The sequence below is a fragment of the Anoplophora glabripennis genome, unplaced genomic scaffold, assembly GCF_000390285.2.
Source record: "Anoplophora glabripennis isolate ALB-LARVAE unplaced genomic scaffold, Agla_2.0 scaffold24, whole genome shotgun sequence".
Classification (NCBI taxonomy): Eukaryota; Metazoa; Arthropoda; class Insecta; order Coleoptera; family Cerambycidae; genus Anoplophora; species Anoplophora glabripennis.
The window spans coordinates 2,222,110-2,241,714 of NW_019416404.1; the positions used below are offsets into that span (position 1 = coordinate 2,222,110).

The 19,605-nt window shown below is 30.9% G+C and overlaps 2 protein-coding genes across 3 annotated transcripts in view; both read left to right on the plus strand.

Annotated features, from left to right (window-relative positions):
- Positions 1–10,743, plus strand: part of LOC108910970 (neural-cadherin-like) — a 313,375-nt gene extending 302,632 nt beyond the window's left edge. The window contains exons 9-11 of the mRNA XM_018715762.1: positions 4,812–5,015; positions 5,310–5,474; positions 9,480–10,743. Of these exons, the coding sequence (XP_018571278.1) occupies positions 4,812–5,015; positions 5,310–5,474; positions 9,480–9,592 (482 nt within the window). The 3' untranslated portion in view covers positions 9,593–10,743. The remainder of the gene's footprint in view (positions 1–4,811; positions 5,016–5,309; positions 5,475–9,479) is intronic.
- Positions 10,744–13,602: 2,859 nt separating this feature from the next.
- LOC108910998 (solute carrier family 25 member 44) lies at positions 13,603–19,135 on the plus strand. Of its 2 annotated transcripts, XR_002762962.1 has the most exons (6): positions 13,603–13,963; positions 14,012–14,104; positions 14,161–14,348; positions 14,404–14,587; positions 14,652–17,205; positions 18,836–19,135. XR_002762962.1 is itself a non-coding variant. In XM_023454448.1 (5 exons), the coding sequence occupies exons 1-5, from the start codon at positions 13,774–13,776 to the stop codon at positions 14,969–14,971; spliced, it is 975 nt and encodes a 324-aa protein (XP_023310216.1). In that variant the 5' UTR covers positions 13,603–13,773; the 3' UTR covers positions 14,972–18,834. The 2 variants fall into 2 exon arrangements, 1 of the variants encoding a protein (XP_023310216.1); XM_023454448.1 differs by lacking the exon at positions 18,836–19,135 and having other exon boundaries at positions 14,652–18,834.
- Positions 19,136–19,605: the final 470 nt, after the last annotated feature.

Here is a 19,605-nt window from a genome sequence, read left to right on the forward strand (position 1 = left end):
AAATGCTCGAAAAATATTTTTCTGTCAAAACCATACTCTCTTATAACATTATACAGGGTGTTTGTAAATAAGTGCGAAATACTTTAGGGGGTGATTGACGAAGTTATTTTGTGAAAAAAGTTCATATAAACGTAGGTAGAAATATTATTCGTTTCCAAGATACAGGGTGTTCAAATTTTTTATTTATTTTTATTAATTATTTCAAAGAGTTTTAAATATATTGACAGCAACCTACTAGATTGTATCAATAGAAATTAAGAATACACAACTTGCAATAAAATATGTTTTATTTTTTCCTCAAATAACGGTACATCCTATGAAAACAATTGAAGAGGCCAATTTCATTCAAATTGATGGCGGATTTCTAAAAAAATACCAAACGGGAAAAATCAGTGGCGTACCATTTTTTTATTATAAAAGGTTGTGGCATTCTCGCACGAACGTCACTGGTGGAAGTAGGAATATTCATTGTCAGATCTCCCCAAAAATGCACATTTATCCCTCCAAAGCGTTTTTCAAAGTTCGAGTCAATATTTTTAAAACTCTTGGAAGTAATTAATTAAAATAAATAAAAAATTTAAATTTAAACACTCTGTATCTCGGAAACAAAGCATATTTCGACCTACGTATATATGAACTTTTTTTCACAAAATAACTTCGGCATCCACCCCCTAAAATATTTCGCACTTATTTACAAACACCCTGTATACTATATCTCTATCTTGTCCAGAGATTCTAAATTTCCTAAAAAATTAGTTTTGGAAAAAAAATCCCAGAAATATTGAGAAAAAACATAAAAAATGTGACATAATTGTTCTTGTTGAACTAGTTGTATTCCAAGTATTTAATATAAATAATATATTAGTATACAGTATTTTGTTCTCTATCTAATTTAGGGACATGTATTTTGCCAAATATTGGAAAATCGTATTAGACGATTTTTTTAAGAGAAAATCTGATAATACTAATTTTCATTTCAGTATACGGGATTCTAACATCCTAACATTCTAACAGAACATTGTACAGAGCCACAAAAAATGATTAGTTAATGTAAAAGTTAAAATATATTATTTTTATACTACTTATTTATTCCAACAAATAATTATTTTAAGTATTTTATTTCGAGGTCCTTTCATTTTCCCAATTTTTACAATGTTTTGGTTTCTGCTTGGGAGTTTTTACTACATTTTTCCGGTTTTTCCAAATTTTTAAATTTCAAATCTTGTTACACATGGTGTTTTGGAAAAAGTCAATAAAAAATAAGATTTTTTCTAGGAGGCGTGTCCAACAGTCCCTTATTTCCTGTCTAAAAAACAATGTAATGAAATTAGGTACAAATTTCAATTTTTAAATGTGTTAATTACGTCAATGTGATTAGTTCTACCATCTGATAGATATCGCCAGCTATGACCTTTTCTAGTAACATTTGCTGACAACATTTTTGAGGTTAGGTTCATTACAATGCATGTTCTGAATTACAACATATAATTTCATTTTATATAAAATCCGCTGAAAACATACTTTTTTGTCAATTTACCTTCGTAAAATTCTGCTTCTTTAAAAAGTTATGTAGTAGGTAATTATTAGTTAAAATGGAATAATTTTTTTTTAATTATACTTTAGGCAACTCGATCTAAATTGATTTGTCATTTTGTCTTCACCCAAACTAGCTATTATTAAGTAAGTATGACTAACAATTTTAACGAGAGTACCTTTTATGTAAAGAAGAAGAAATTTTACACTGTGATACAAAACCTAACCTCATAAAAGTTATATTATAAAATGACACAGGAAAAGTATTTAGCAACCTCTGGTGGATGGTCAAAAACTAACAACACTAACATGGTCCATGGGAAGATATATCCTAACATATTTCTGTTCCATCAGTTTCTGAATGTATGGTACCTTTTTCCGCAACACCCTGTATTGAATTATATGACGCAAAAAAAGTAAAATAAGAACAGATAGGTAAATCCTTACTTAAGAATCAAGAGAGAAAATGTCTTGACATTATCACAATAAATATCGCGAAAATTAGTGATCGTATTTTGATGTTGAGCTTTGGGAGATGATTTCTAAGCCCATACAGAGAACTTTTGTGAAATATTTCGAACTAAATTTGCGAAATAAAAAATTACAATAGGGGTGGTCGACCCTAAGATCTCGAAAAGGGTTGCAACTAAATTTGAACAGTATTTTTTTGCACGAATTTACAACAAACATATATTTTCTTATTTTTAAGCAAATTTTAATCTTAAATTTGTAACATTATGATGTTTGGGAAACGGAATCTTAATATCAAATTATAATTTAAATAGATAGCACTATGAAGAAAAATTCACTTTGCAACAAATTTAAAAAAATGCACCTATTTGATTTTTTTTTTATTTGAAGGTGATTATGAAAAAATGTTTTACGAAAAATATATACAACCCGTTTCAAGATTTCAAGGTCGGCCACCCCTATTTTAATTGTTTATTTCGCAAATTTCACTCTCTAAAAACACAATAGACCAGGCAAGTTAGACAATAAATCAGCAATTTTTTTCTGATGAACCGATCGAGTTGCGGTTTTCGGCATTGTCTTCGGAAAAATATCAGGAAAAAAGTCTATATATTACATACGTTTCAGTGTCAGAATCGAGATTCCCGATCCCAAAAACCCCCGAGTGGGAATTTAGAAGACAATTACTCAGCTATCCGATGTTTTACAGAAGGCCCCTCGCTTGCCCCCCTGGGGGGACCCAGGGCCGTTAGGCATATTTTTCAGGATCAGATTCGGAATCTCCGACCCCGAAAACCCGTGCACACAAATTTCTACAACTTTTAGTCAATTATTACCATTTTTAGAAAATTCGGAAAAATTGATGCACTCCAAGATGCACTTTATGCACCCGCAATGCAGTTTCGATCCAGCCCCAAAGTGTAATATATAGACTTTTTCCCCGATATTTTTCCGAAGAGAATGGCGAAAACCGCAACTCGATCGGTTCATCAGAAAAAAATTTCCGTATTCTGGGTGATTTTGGTCTAACTTGCCTGGACTACAAGTCACTGATAAATATTCGATTATTTTAGGATAAAATTTTTAATTTTTTTCTTCTAATTAAAATGAACAAAATTTTTATTTTTCTATTAATTAATTGACATTAAAAACGATAAAACAAATATATGATAACGATAGTTTAGTAAATACGCCACTTCACAAATAGTTTATATATTTTTATTGATTATGTTTCAAAAAAATATTTTTTAAATTTTAAGAAAGCTCCAAAAATTCAGGAAACTTTCCATTAACCTTCAAAGTTGTTTGGGAAAAATCTCTAAAAACTAAAACTGATAAAACAAACAACGAAATTTCCTTGGCCTACCAAACAACAAAAAAATTCATTCGTCGGAATATCACTTTTCATAACTTCACAAACAACACGTCTTCAACATGCAAATCCACGCGCTTGCTTTTCATCTCTCGCAACCTGCATGTCGAGAATTAGAATTAGTTCGTGGCTGCACGCTGGGTGCAGCACGGAAAATTGAACTGTTGGACTGGATGCGATAAGTGTTTGTCGGATTTTCATCGGTGAACGGTGAATTTATTTTCCCCGAACGATGGAATACTGTCAGACGTATAATCGTCATTCGTATTTGACGCCTGACTATTGTGGGAAATGAGGGAAGGTGAAGTAAAAAAAATATAAAACGCTCAAAGCAATAGCGGCCGATAATAATTGCTCTCTGGAACATCACTAAGTTGCCGCAATGTTACAAAATAATGAATTATGAATGGACACAGTTCAGTCTTCGCTCAAATTATTGATTAAGCCAAAAATGCCTTATTGAATGAATGAATAAAACAATTTCATAGTTTAAAAATACAATTTCGACTATTTCACCAGCCAAAGTTTAGAATAGCAATTTTAAAAAGATGTAACTGCACACCAATGCACAAACTGGACACCATTTTTTATAATTCCTGCTCCAATACTTATTTTTAACATTGGCGCCCTCTAGCTGGAATAGAACTAACCCGACAAGATGTACAGGGTGTAGCAACAAGTAGGTCAAGCCGTTAACTATGAATTCATTAGCAGAAAATAATAGGGTTTTTCATATGTATACCACTCTCCATTTAGTCATCTTTTTGCAAAAAATACTTTTCATTTAGGCGCCTATAAGGCCTCTTTTAAAAATTTGAAGAAGAATTTTATCCCCGTCAACGACGTTTAGCTGAAATTTTAGGCAGACTTAAACAGAAATAAACAGTGCTACTTATGGTTCATAGGTATTGTTCTCAGGTTAAGTGTATATTCCTTTATTCTTTTCATTATAGTAAAATTTCGATTTTTTGGTTACAAAACACTATTTAAAGAATATGGCGCCCTTAATTGTAACTTTAACTATGTATCTTAAACAAGATAGATACGCCTAAATAAAAAATTGTTTAAGGAAAGTCTCATTAGGTATACTAGTCCAGAAGCTGTGTTTAATATTAGTTGAGCTACTTCTTTGTAACATCTTGTATATTCAGCATAATCACTTATTTTAACCTCAATATTCTCAATAAGCTCTGGATCACTTTTAATGGAACATCCTCTTTCTCATGATTTTCCTCGACGATCGTATGTGCGAAAGTTCTCAAAAAAGTTATATCCAAGATACAACTTATAACCGAGAAAAAGTCTCTTCAGCAACGTATTAGAACAAATTTACTTCTCAATTCCCAATTCCCACAATAATCAGCGTTCGAGCATGAGTATAAGGCTGTTGAGACGCCTCCCCTACGTGTCCTAACCAACTTTTATCTTCCCACAGTTCTGGTATTAGTATTCGTGGTGTACAACAGACGCAGGGAAGCCCACATCAAGTATCCCGGCCCTGACGACGACGTCCGCGAGAACATCATCAACTACGACGACGAGGGAGGCGGCGAAGATGACATGACGGCCTTCGATATCACCCCCCTGCAAATTCCCATCGGGGGACCAATACCGGAACTCGCCCCACCCAAGCTAGGATGTGAGTAATAGTTTTTAACAAAGATCCATGATCACAGATTAATTTCAAACACATCATTAACCGTTCAACAACAAAAATATATAGGCCAACTTTTTTCATTTTTGTCCTCGTTTTTGAGACTTTTTTAAATAAAAATGATATACTTGATACAACAAACCGTTTTCAAGATAAACGCGACTAATACTACATACAGGTTTTACTGTTTAGAGTGTTAATTTTTAAGTACATTGAAAACTTTAAAGAGGGAAAAATTATTGAATAAGAATCCTAAAGTAATGATCTATTCTTTCTTAGTTTCAGTACTGGGTGTAGGACAGGAACCAAACGTAGGCATTTTCATTGAGGAGCACAAGAAACGGGCAGACAGCGACCCGAATGCGCCACCTTTCGACGATCTGAGGAACTACGCCTACGAGGGAGGCGGCAGCACAGCCGGGTCTTTGAGTTCACTTGCATCAGGTAAGCAGGCGGATTTTAATCAGCCCCTCTTTTATGGTTTTAATTTTTTTTCTTGTATTAAAATAAGAAAAACGTAATTGCTGTAAAAGATTGCTTTCACACTAATTTTTTTGTGATATAAAAAACATTTCACTCATTTACTCTTAGAACTCATACAATTAATTCCTTTAAAGTTTTAGTGCTTTAAATAGACGACGATCAACTTTATTTTTAATTTAGACGCAAAATGTAATTTGTATCAAATAGATGTTGGTCATGATATAAAATTAATTGTACATTGGTTTATTTTTTACGTAAAACATATTTGAGGATATTTAAATATCCTATCTACTAATTAGTAGATATGTAAAAAACTGATTAGGTTATCAGTGACCCCTGCACTTATTAAACTAAGAAAAAATATGAACTCGAAGAATACTAATTTTACGGAAAAAATGAGTGAAGTTTGTTTGAATTTCCAAAATATTTAATGGCGTCGAAATTGATTATTCTCTTTTACCTTATACTTTTACTTTTTAACATCACAAAATGAAAATAGGTTAAAAATAAACAACCGGTCCTTTTTCTTATTTCATTTTGACTTCATTAAAAAACATTAAAATTTGTGTTATGACGTCATATTAAGCCAAAATTCTAAAACCAACGCCAAAGAATACGCCATGCAAGTGGATTGACCCAACTATCATATTTTGACCTCAACATTATACACATTGTATACAAGTCATGTAAGCAGTTAAGTTGACGAATACACAACATATGTAAGTTCATTTGAATCCGACATTACCTACCAATTTACATTTTTTTTTAATCAAAATCAGTTGTTAATTATCATTCATAATATGACTTTATAATAGTTTTGACAAGGGCAACATAATTACATAATATGTATACCTACAGGGTGTCCCAGAATAACGTGTACAACAGAAAACCACAGATTCGCGGACTCAAAATAGGTAGATTTAAAAAATATTTTTTTATACCCAAACCGCTCATTTAATCAAAATAATAATTATAAAATAAGAAAAACAAAAACTTTCAAATGGTATCACCTATCAAATAAATAAATAATTCAATAATATCATTATCGAATGAAAGAGGAAAAGTTATGAACGGATATTATCACCATACATCTATTTCGTAGGAATTGTAAGTTTTAAAAAACACTGTATGACACCAAAATGTGTAGATTGAAGGCAAAAGTCCACACCCCAAAAATAATCAATATCGAATAATACATCATTATTCCAGTTATTTACAAAATTCAAAAAATTTTCACGAACTTTGAGGCCATCTAGCGGCAAAACGAAACGATTTTGGATATAGGTGAATTAGCCTAAATCTTGCTATTTCGAGTCCACGAATCCGTGATCCTCCGTTGTACACGTTATTCTAGGACACCCTGTATATTCATGTAGAGATAGCCATGCTTTGTTGCAGTTACAGATGCAGTCGTCACTTCTGCCGGTGAATTTAAACGGTTTGCGCTGTTAAAATTTTGCTAATTTTTCCAGCCTAATTTAGAAAGATAGAAAGTATTAGTATAGACAAAAAATAATACCCTAAACGCATTTCTTTGTTTCTATTCTGTTCAAAACTGATCCCGTTTACTCACTTGTTTCTTACGCCCTCCATCAAAATTAGTGTTTGTTAACATTAAAATGGTATACATAACCACTTAAAATATTTCCATACATATTTCGAAGGTATTTATAAACATTAACTTAATATTTAAAAACATGTTTGATTTATTTACGCAAATAGGATAAATTAAGTAGGCTGGAAAAAAAACAATCTTTTTGTCGATTTGAAGTTAATTTTCTCATGCCTAGAGGGCGACACCATAGAGTAGCTGAGATCTGCCTATGAGGCGCGAGAAATTTAAATAATCTTATACATACATATGAAAAATGCGCAACATACCCCAATAAAAAAATATAAAAATTAACAGCCACAACCACAGTAACAACAAATGAAAACTGGACAATTTACGTATGTTTTCTAATTAGGCAGCACTATTTTCTTCGTGCCTTGCATTCCATTTAGTGAATAGTCCGCTTAAATGTTGATTACGACTGGCTGACTCGCGGATGTCGGAAACTGGGGTTGCATCGGAAATTTGCATCTGTAATCCGCAATCGAACCCAATAACTTTGACGACCCCTGCATAGAGAAACCCACAATCTTAATTGCGACGCAAATAATTTGTACACTAATCACTAATAGCTGATGAAGGCTGCACTAATTCCGCTTCGAGAGGAAACGAATTTAGTGCTATTGGTTGATAATTTGAGTGGTGTTACATAAATGTACATGACAAGACAAGAATGCTCCCTAATTAACGAGTGACAGTTTTATCTCAAATATGCTAAATCGTAACGGAATATTTGTTATAATCATAGCAGCAAGGCGAGTCTGGTTTTTGTAACAAAACTATAATTGTAACAAAAACTTTAAAAATGAATTAAAAATAAATAAGTAACAATGTAAAACTCACTAAGAATTGTGGAGTATATAATAAATCAACATTAATAGTAGGTAATAGGAAAAAGTTTGGAAAAAAGTACTTTTAAGTAATGTAAAATTCATATACTGAACTATGGCAAAAAGATCAGACGTTTTATATGTTAACGCTGTTTTATTTCAAAAACAGTTTAATAATAAATAGAAATTGAAAAATTAAAAATGATCTCAATGACCCTGGTTGAGAGTCGGAATAATTGATAATAAATACAATTTTAACTAAAAAATGTCAGAAAAGCTTCCCATAACTGCTAAAATCTAAGTGATTTTTAATCTTTGTTTAATCTCATCTCTCTATCTATAGATTTGTTTTCTTTCGCATACTGAGTTTAAATTGTGAAAATTTGGGTGAGTGTCACACACAATTATGTAAAAGTGAAATTTAAATTTGTATTCCAAGTTAACTTCACGTTTCCGATTTTACTAAATATTAATACCCTTCCCGAACACTGTTTGAATTATATGAAAATCTAAAAAAAAACAACAAAAAAAAATAAATATTTGATGCAGAAGTTTAATTCAACTGTTGAGAAAAATGAAAATTTGCTCCATAGGTAAATGTTTTGACTTTTCCAACTTCATCTGTGAAAGTAAAATTCTGTACTCTTCTTTGTTCCAGTTACAAAAAAAAAAAATAATAAAATATGAACATTCTATATCCCTAACACTGGGCAGAATCAGAATTTGTTCATTAAAACAGTTTTAAACACATTTAAAGCTATGAATAACAATGATGCAATGTTGGAAATTAGGTTTCAACTTTTGAATTGTTAGTAAACAGGTCAAAAAGTGACAAATTTTGTACTTAAAAATAATATTCAAAAATTGGTTTATCAGTTTAAATTTCATCATAACTAGAGATCCAAAATGTGTGGATAAAAATTCAAGATAAAAAGGGTCAATATACCTATTAATACATTTAAAAAAATTACCTTTAGTAATTATTTTAATAGGAAAATCATCAGATGTATTTATTTTAGAAGAAGCCGATGAAGATTAAAAGCATGTTGCTCTAGAATCGATTATTTATCAAGTTTATAAGTTTTTATGTTGAAATTTGGATGCTTCACAATTTATTTTTTTTTTGTTATCTTATAAAATGATATATTGTTCCTTTTCATTGTTTACTCATAAAAAATTAAAATGTTTCGTTTTGATATTTACATTTTTTTAATTTCTTGAATCTCTTAATTTGTGCTTCAGGATTTAAGAACATTTTTCAATTTTCGAATATATAAATTTTGTTAAAATTTATTTTCATATTCATTGAAATTTATTCCAGCAAAATGTGTGGAAAAATATTTTAATAATTATTTTTTCAAGTTTTTATTACTAGTTTCTTCAGGTTTTTCACTCAACAATATTTTGTTCTGAAAAATATGAAAAAAAAGTTATTTTCAATTTCTTCCATAATACAAAGTTTTGAGATGGAAGATGGTACTCTTAAAAAATTAGATATATCTGAACATCCCGTTTTGTTTTCAGGAACAGACGATGAAGCTCAGGAGTACGACTATCTGGGAGCCTGGGGCCCCCGTTTTGACAAGCTCGCAGACATGTACGGACCAGGAGAAGAGACTGAACAGGAAGAAGAATAAGTGTCAACCCCCTAGTGAAAGACATTCCTCCATCTAAACAATGCTTTTCACGTGTTCTGCGTGTCCAATAAGACTGTCTCCGCAGTTGTACTGCAAATATAAATAATTGTAGAAAATTTTTACAGGCGCATTTCTTAGAAAATGCCACATAAACGAATCGAGAGAGCCACTTACAACCAAAGTCAATTAACGATTCAAATTATGGTTAAAAATGGACTTAAATAATTATTGTATAGTTACTAAGTAGTAAAATGTTGTTACTTATTTATATTTAAGTGTCTGACTGATGATATGTTGTCGAACTTGTTGATGGGCTTTAGTTGCAAGTCGGTGTCTTGATTGATATTTGTATCTATTATATTGTTTATATCCACTGCCACTTTCGAATGTACTAACTTTGCATGAACTCATCTTACAAAAATTTGTAGTATAATTTGGTTTATGTGGAGTTTTCACGATGTGCCGTAATGTTGCATATGTTTTATTTGTAAAGCACAGAAGAAATACCATATTGCCCTGTACCGAAGAGCCAGTATTCCTACAACATTATACTTGTAGGCAGTCACTACATTCTAGGTCAAATTACAGGTTTAGAATAGATTCACTGTATGAATGGCGGGGAGAATGCGAGAAGTGTGGGGTAATGCGTGTTGACTGTATATAGAGCAATCGATTTCACATCGTTTTTATATAGCACTCGTATACCATGTTGCCATAAGTTATATTATTGGACTTTTATAATGATTTACCAGCTCACTTAGATTTTTTGTGTTGTAGGTATGTATATATAGTTCGGGAGTAAATGGGAGGGTGTACGTCGGAGAGTCAGTGCCAATTATAACAAATATATGTAATAAAACATGAATGCTGTGTACTAATAATTATGATATTATGTGTTTGCACTTGTGTATTATTTGAAATGTATACTTAATATTCTTATGACATCGCACCATACTGAATAACACTCCGCGATCATTTGCCATAATTCATCCATTTTCACTCATTTATATATCTTGTATCTTAGTTTTAATCGAGTGGTTTTCTAGTGATTTTGTTTATGAGTTCTTTGTCATAAGGAATTCGTAGGAAGATTTATGTACCTTTTTTGTACAAGAAAATTTGATTTGATATTTTATTTAAATAAAGTTCTATAGAGAATTAAACTTTGTTTCACTTTTTTGCTCTTTGGCAAAATAATCCTCGCAAAAAAACAAATCAAATTGCATGTTAATATAAATAATATGTAATAACAGTACTGCTTTAAAGGGGACGTTTTTATCAGTGTCGGGTCACCAGGTGACGCATGTGACGTACCGCTTCACCTAAAATTTCCAATTGGTTGTGCAAATTAAAATTATTTTTAATTTTATATAAATTTTATAATTTAGGTATAATTCTATATTGAAAACAGTTGCGCGGTGAACGCCTTCTAAAAAAACACTGTCTTCGTTGAGCGCGAACATCAACCTCATACCATACAACGTACAGTATACGCAAGTGACACGGATCGAAATCAGTTTGTATTCCGCTTCTATTTGTACCATTGTTTACGGCGGTTGTCATGGCAACGAGGCGGCCAACACGTGAGGAGGGCATGGCGTGGGAGAACGAGTGACATGGAAATTGAAGCAGCATCGTTATCGCGTCAAGTCACGCGAACGTCACGTGAGGCTGCTGTAACCACGAAGCTTCTTTGGAACATATTTATGGTGTGCATTAATATTCGCAGAATTAAGAAGAATCAGTACAATCGAAGACGCTTTGAGGGAAATTTCCAAGATGTATTTTAAACAGCTTAACGATAACGTCCTTCTAAATAGACGGTTTATACAATTCCTATTCTTGCAATTATTTATTTTGAGGCCACAATAAATCGGTGTTTGGACAATCATGAAAGAACTTTTGGACATGTTTCATATCAATAAGCTCTGCATCCATTTAAGAACACTATAAGAAGATATCTTCTGTTTTATCTGCTAATTCTAAGGCAAATCAAAATGAATTAATATACTGCATTTCGGATTATTTCGATCAATATGTGGATAAAGAAATCAAAGAATGTAACTAATATTTCCATTTTTTATAAAATCTAAATGAAAATCCTTCTTGCGAACGTCAGTTTTTCGGTAATATTGCAAATGCAACTAAAAATTTCCAAATTTATTTAAAGCCATTTGATCTTGAAAATTTTAAAATTTTGGCCTGCGGCGCATTTTCTTACTTTCTAGTCAATCAGTGAATATGCTTCACCTATTCTCAATGTCTTGAACCGCCGCTGGTTTTTATATGTAATTTTCAGTGAACTTATAGCAGTTGTTTGCCAATAAGAATTTCAGAAATTCTAAGCAAGTTAGAAATGCTAAAAGGTTATTTCAATTTACTGTATCCTGGAAAATAACTACTCTGCGGACTACAACCCCCTCCGACATTGAACTACGCCCTCAATATTTAATAATAGCTAATTTATTATCAATTTATTTTGTCTACTGCGATATTATTCATGCATTTATAGTACCGAAATAAGTAGGTCACTCTTTGTCGGTACTGCTCATACTCAGAAGGCAACTTTTACTATGTATTTAACAGTCTACATTATTGTGCTACAAAAAGCAAAAAAAATCGGTGGCATATTTTTACAAAATTATTTTGTGCCAGTTTGTATGCACATCTCTATCTCTAGTTATGCACTATTTTAAATTTTTTATAAAGAAAATCCGAAGAGGACCACTGTGACTGTCGCCATCTTTTCCACAGTATCCAAGTTAATTAATGTTGAAATACGCAAAGATTCCTTTAATTGCGTTCACATTTCACAGTAATCGCAGTGGAAGATCACAGAAAACAAGGGCACACTGCATGAAAATATCGGAAAATGAAGCTTACTATGAAAACAAATACCTACATTTACTTAGAGCACAGAATATATAGCTTACGCGTAGCTATATATTCTGTGCTTAGAGTGTTTTTAATATTATTATTTAAGACAACTTTTTTTTATTATTTATTACCTACTTAAAACCTACATGATTACAGAAAATGATAATAAAAATCACCCAAATTCGATTCAAAGTAGATACCCATATGACTAAATAATATTATAAATAATAATATTTAGTTACTCATATGTATAGGTACCTACATCTACTAAAGACGTTTTGTTTTTAGAAAGAAAATGTCACCTTGCAGTGTATTATTATTATTACTTAAAGTTACCAAATATTGTTTTTATTCATAGTGCATATGCTTTTAAAAGAAAAAGAAAATAATAAATGTATATATCTTCAAAGGGTCTTTCTGAAATTATTGACAAAAATTAATTATATTATTTATACCTATTATATATCATCAATTGCAGTATCTCAAAAATTGATTGTAAATATAAATGTGCCATATATACCTACATGTATTTACTTACCTTACAAGTAACTATTATGCATAAGGCACAAGCTCCCATTTGAACTATTTGAACCACAAAACATATAATACAATTTGAACTATATAAACAAATGGTATTATGCACAAAACAGGTATTATGTATGTATGCTTCAAATAATACTGATTATTATTAATTAATATCCCTTGCTGTGTGTGTCCCTTACAATATATAAAAATTGTTGGAAAATTATTTCAAATTAAAGTTTTATTACCAATTTTTATCTTGACTTGATAATTTATTATTTTCCTATAAAGCCTTTTTTCAAATTTTAGTTATTTTAAAGCCCTCATCTGATAATTATGCAACATGCAACACGTTTTACTACAACACAACAACCAGACCATGGAGACAACCAGACCATAGAATTAACAGTTCAAATTTTTGTATGAAACATACGAGACAGTCATGTCATATCAGAACACACATTACATTTTAAAATGAATGCGTTAGCGTTATAAAAAATTTGCAAGTCCTATTATTGCAATTACATTCAAAATAAAAAATAGCTACATTTTTTTAGGGATTTTCCATTTTCACCGAATCATGTGAATGTCAGACAAATGTCAATTATCAATTGCTCAGTGACAGGTGGCGATTTATTTTTAATAAATCTTTCCAGTTTTAGAGAGATAAAATGAGTTAACAAGACCATTATTACGCCAAATCATGATCATTAAAAAAGGACCTAACATATTTCAATTGCACAATATTTTTTGATAATTTCTACATCATTCCGTAAAAAATAATGGAGTTTTATTCAGTTGTGGACGACAATAAAGACAGATTTATTAGAACTATAGAATGGGATATGATGGACAAGACAAAATTTTTTCCTTTATCAATGTTAAGTTCCTTTACAGTAAGATGTGCTTTGTATCCTTTAACGTTAATAAAAACTAGGCTGCAGATTCAGAAACATAACGACTTGTATACGGGTGAGTACATTGAGGTATAAAAATCAAATCTTAATATTTACATTTTAGGTATGTTTGACGCTTATGGAAAAATTTATAAATATGAGGGTTTCGGAGGCTTATATCGGGGATTTTGGATATCTTCAGTTCAAATTGTTAGTGGTACGTATGTAACTTTTTTATGTAATTAGTGTTACATAACTACAATACATTCCTAGGAGTCTTTTATATATCTACCTACGAAGGTGTCAGACATGTTTTGAATAAGAAAAACATAAATTCGAATATTAGAGCATTCATAGCTGGTGCTGCGGCGTCTTTAGTAGGACAAACTATAATAGTACCGTTTGATGTTCTTAGTCAACATCTAATGATGATGGGCATTGGAAAAAAAAATGAAAACATGGTATGAAATTTTAAACCTAAATATACTGTGCCATACTAATAATACAGATTTATAGGCATTTAATACTTTGGGACTGAAAATGCATCCTGACCGAAGTAAACTCTGTATAACTTTAGACGTAACCAAGCATATATTCAAGATGGATGGAATAGCCGGCTTTTACAGAGGCTACTGGGCTAGTTTATTAGCGTATGTACCTAATTCTGCTCTGTGGTGGGGTTTCTACCACTTCTATCAAGGTTGGTAGTTGGAACTCTTACTAATGATTGCATGTTATCCAGTAAATGTCACATTTTCCTTTAGATCAACTGTATGCCATAATGCCATCATGGGTGTCCCATTTGCTGATTCAAAGTGCAGCAGGAACTTTAGGTGGTTTCACAACTACAATACTCACAAATCCTTTAGATGTAGTTCGTGCAAGGTTGCAAGTACAAAGAATAGGATCCATGAAATCTGCTTTTAGAGACTTGTGGGTGGAGGAGGGTCTCAGAATGTTCTCCAAAGGTTTAAGTGCTAGACTGATTCAGTCGGCAACTTTCAGTTTTAGCATAATCGTTGGTTACGAAACCATCAAGAGGATATCTGTTAACGATGAATACAAAGAGTTTGTAAAATGGTGATAATTTTATTAGATTTATATTGTTGTTTATTGCGTACAGAACTTTTATAGAACTACTAGTTGTTAATTTTATTTTTGTTACCTTCATTTTAGAAGCGATTTATTTATTGAAAAATGTGTCGTATTAGAAATTTTATTAAATGCATGGAATTACAGTGAAGTGTATAATTTGTTATAGCAGAGAGATGAATAAAATTAAATGTGTTGAAATGAGCTACTGCCTTCGATGTGATTCGTATTACCTACAAAATTGCAGCGTAAATATTTTGTCAATTTCTTTTTTTTTTCGTTGCTCTTTAAAAAAAATTTTCATTATACATGCCCGTGATATTAGTTTTGATTGACTGTGAAATCCATTTACTTTACCCATTAGTTACAGAATTTCTGGACTGGTTGCTTCATTATTTGTGTAGACTTCTCAACATTCTAAAGCATATCGTTCTGTTCAGAAAAAAATCTGAAACCCCTTCTCAGAGTCTCAAAACTAACAACCAGACGGGAAATTTGGCCTTAATGTCTTTTAACAAAATACTGTGGGCTATATCTCGTTTATAATTAGATAAAAATTGTCAGATTGCGGTATATAGTTCTTTTGCTCAACTGACTTGAATCAATCTAAATAAAAAATGATTTAAGAGATGTAGGAGTAAATTAGAGTGTCTAGGCAATAGCAAATGTTACACATGCCAAAATAGTGTAAATGTGATATGCGAGTACCTACAACTTAACCAATTTCACTTCAACATGACTTAATTTGATAAAATATAATTTCATTTCAATTTAAGATTTCGTAAAAGTAAATCAAATTTTTTGGGGATTCCGATGTAATTCACTGTTCATCGTCATTGTAGAAGTGGAAATGGTTACAGAGATAAAAATATGTTATTATGTTTATATTGCTTTAATTATATTATTGTAGTTACCTAAATCATTAGTTTTTTAATTGTAGTCGGGCAAATATTTGTAAACAGTGCAATTTGAATGAATGTTTTTTATGTATGTAATATAGTGGCCTTCTAGATGTAGTTGTTGGACCAGCTAGATCACCTCAGCTTTGTAATATTAGTATTAATCAGTGAAATTTTGATATAAGGTTCTGTAATTATAACTTCATTGCCATGACAAACCTGTCCCGTGGCGACTCATCTTTTACTTTCAGAAAACACACACCTCGGTTAGCATATGTCAATCTTTCATATTTAATTTTGACACCTCAGTAGTTTACAGAAACTACCCACGTTTCAAGAGTATTTATCTAATTTGGTTTATAAAAAGTGCATGTACTTTTTATCTACTTTTTTAAAACTTGACATCATTCCCAGTCCACAAAAAGCAATACCATAGTTGAAGGTTTTCAATTTACGGATTTAAAAATAATACGCAAACACAAACTTACACCCTAGTAAATATTTGACATTTGTCACAATTTCTAAAACACGTCAGTATACTGATCTAAACAATTGAGGGTAAACTTGTCAAAAATCCTTTAGTGTGCTACAATGCAACAGATTAGAAATAGCACAGATGCATGATTTAGCAGATGATGGACCAACTGCAATGATACAGTTGATGGTTCATGGCCTGCTGCAATTTTTTTTAGAAGCCATCTTTTCAGAAGATCATGGCATTTTTTGTTAAAAATCTAAGTAGTCTTAATCGGCATACCAGTATCTCAAAATTCACCATTATAATGGAGTATCATTTTTTGAAAAGGTTTAAATTTTTAAATATATTAAGTTTTTGTTTCAGCTGTGCCAAAAACTGTAATAATTTAAAAGCAGGCTCTATTATTCACCAGTTATAACTAGCACTGTCAGTATTTGGTTAATTATTAATTTAAAATTGCAAATTAATGATTTTCCGAAAAATAATAAATGGCAGCAGGCTATGGATTGCCAACTGGATCTTTATAATGTATCCAGCAGATATATCTAGAAGGCCACGTATGTACGGTGTTAATGATATATTCTACTCTTTTATGTATATCCTTTAATGCAATGGCCACCATTGGAGAAAATTAAAGTGGTCACATTTTGATAATGAAATATGGGACCCATAGTATTTTTAGGGGAAACATTTGTGATGAAAAATTTTCAATGAGATTTGTGAAATAAAAAAAAATTAAAAATAGAGGTTGCTGACCCTAATAAAAACATTATGTCCAAATTTTTTTTTTTTTTTTCACAATCAGCTGCACCTCTTGACTTCCATATCAGGGAGGGTGGAAAAATTTAGGTACGCAGTATTGAAAACAAAAACCAAAAATAATTGTATATTTAGTTTTATTTTAAGTAGGTACTATTGAAATATAGGGAAAATGTGCTCAACATTATTTTTTTATAGTGAGTCCATTCTTCAGCTTTTGTCCAAAAAAACGTTCCAATAGCTTTTTCATTAAAATTATTGGTATTGATTTTTCATAGATATCAGTGCAAGTGGTATTAGTCTTTACGGTCTAATCTAAATTTTACAATCTTTTAAAAAACACAAGAAACAATACGTAGGTAACAAAATATTACACGTGTATGTAAATAAATTATGTTTAATAAGACAAAAAAATGGTAAATAACTATTTTTTCACTACTACGCAACGATAACCAAGACCACCACTATAAACATTTTAGATTTAAGGGCGAGCTACGAGGAACTCATGTATTTAGTGTTTTTTAAATGAATTTATGAGTTAATTGACTAACTGCATATAACAAATTTAAAATTTCCTTTTTAATGTGTTTCATAAGGCTAATTTGTCTAATTATCTAGGAAACATTACAAACTAAATTTTAAATTTTTTTTTGCTATACAAATTTGTAAAGGGAGCACTGCCCCAGAGCCCCCCGCATCAGCCGAGCCGGCACTGGATACAAACAGGCCTTTTTTCAGTTTTTGCAATACTAAATTTTCTTTGTAGTAATACCTATTTAAATCTGAATTTAATACTACCATTCCATTTTTCAAACTTCAACAATGCTGTAACTTTATGAAAAAGGCAGTTTTGAGAAAATTTTAAAAAATGTTATCTGTTGTTGATTATAAAACAATTTTTTACGATATATGTGCAATCGCTATTAAGATATCAGATCCAGCAGCCCTTAATTTAATTTTTTGTTTCACAAATTTTTTTCAAAACTCATGAATTTCGTTGCGAGTCCAGACGTCATCAAAAAATGGTATGGGTCTTAAATTTTATCAAAATATGAGTGCTTTCATTTATATCAACCGCCATTGCTTTAATTCTAAATTTTACAACACAAAACATTAAAAAACTTCCTATGAATGTGTGTCCCGAAACGTTTTGTTTTCAAGATATGGGGTGTTAAATTTATAAAAATATCACATTTATTTAAATATATCCTAAGGTGTTTGATATACAGTGATGAAAGTTGAGTGGAATAACAAAAATTTGCTTAGTAGCTATATAAATGTCAATCAGTATTGGAGATATAGGAAAACATTTGTCATGAAGTAGCCTAGAATTTCGACAAGCTGAATATTTTAGAGTGTACATGTGCCTTTAATTTCCATACTACTTCTAAGAAAAAATATATTTTTAATTTTATTCCAAAAATTAACTTTATCTGTTAGTTTCATGTCAAAAAAAATTATAAAATTTTTGTTTAAATAGTTTCAATGAAATACAATGCAATTGTGAAAAGTCCCAGAAAATTCATGTAGGAATTTTTAATTTTCTGACTGATAGATTAATTCCTTTCATCAATCTACATCAAGTATCTTCAAGGATATTTAAAATGCGATTTTTTTTACTTCAACGCCCTGTATCTCAATAGCGAAGTATTTCCGGATGCCTGTTTCTAAGGTTATTTATTGATTTGTAATGTAGATTCCATCATTACAGTCTGGNTAGGTACACAGTATTGAAACAAAAACCAAAAATAATTGTGTATTTAGTTTTATTTTAAGTAGGTACTATTGAAACATAGGGAAAATGTGCATTATTTTTTTATAGTGAAAGTCTATTCTTCAGCTTTTGTCCAATAAAAAACTTTCCAATAGCTTTTTCATTAAAATTATTGGTATTGATTTTTCATAGATGGCATTGCATAGATAGTCTTTACACTCTTTACAGTCTAATCTAAATTTTACAATCTTTTAAAAAACAAGAAAATATGTAGGTTACAAAATATTCCACGTATGTAAATAAATTACGTTTAATAAGAAAAAAAAAACGGTAAATAACTATTTTTTCACTGCTACGCGATGGTAACCATGACCACCACTATAAACATTTTAGATTTAATTAATGAATTTTACACGTTAAACTGATTGCATATTACAAATTTAAAATTTCCTTTTTAAAATGTGTTCATAAGGCTAATCTATCTAATTATCTAGGTAACATTGTAAAATAAATAAATTTTTTTTTGCTATGCAAATTTGTAAAGGGGGCACTGCCCCAGAGCCCCCTCCCCGCATCAGCCGAGCCGGCACTGGATACAAACGGGCCTTTTTTCAGTTTTTACAATACCAAATTTTCTTTGTAGTAATAACTATTTAAATCTGAATTTAATATGTACTAACATTCAATTTTGCAAACTTCAACAATGCTGTGACTATGAAAAAGGCAGTTTTGAGAAAATTAAAAAAATGTTATCTGTTGTTGATTATAAAACAATT

Coding starts and splice junctions, on each gene's coding strand:
- LOC108910998 (XM_023454448.1), top strand. CDS start 13,774: ATGGAGTTTTATTCAGTTGTGGACGACAATAAAGACAGATTTATTAGA. Junction 14,349..14,403: donor GAAAAAAAAATGAAAACATG/GTATGAAATTTT, acceptor ACAGATTTATAG/GCATTTAATACTTTGGGACT. Junction 14,588..14,651: donor TTTCTACCACTTCTATCAAG/GTTGGTAGTTGG, acceptor ATTTTCCTTTAG/ATCAACTGTATGCCATAATG.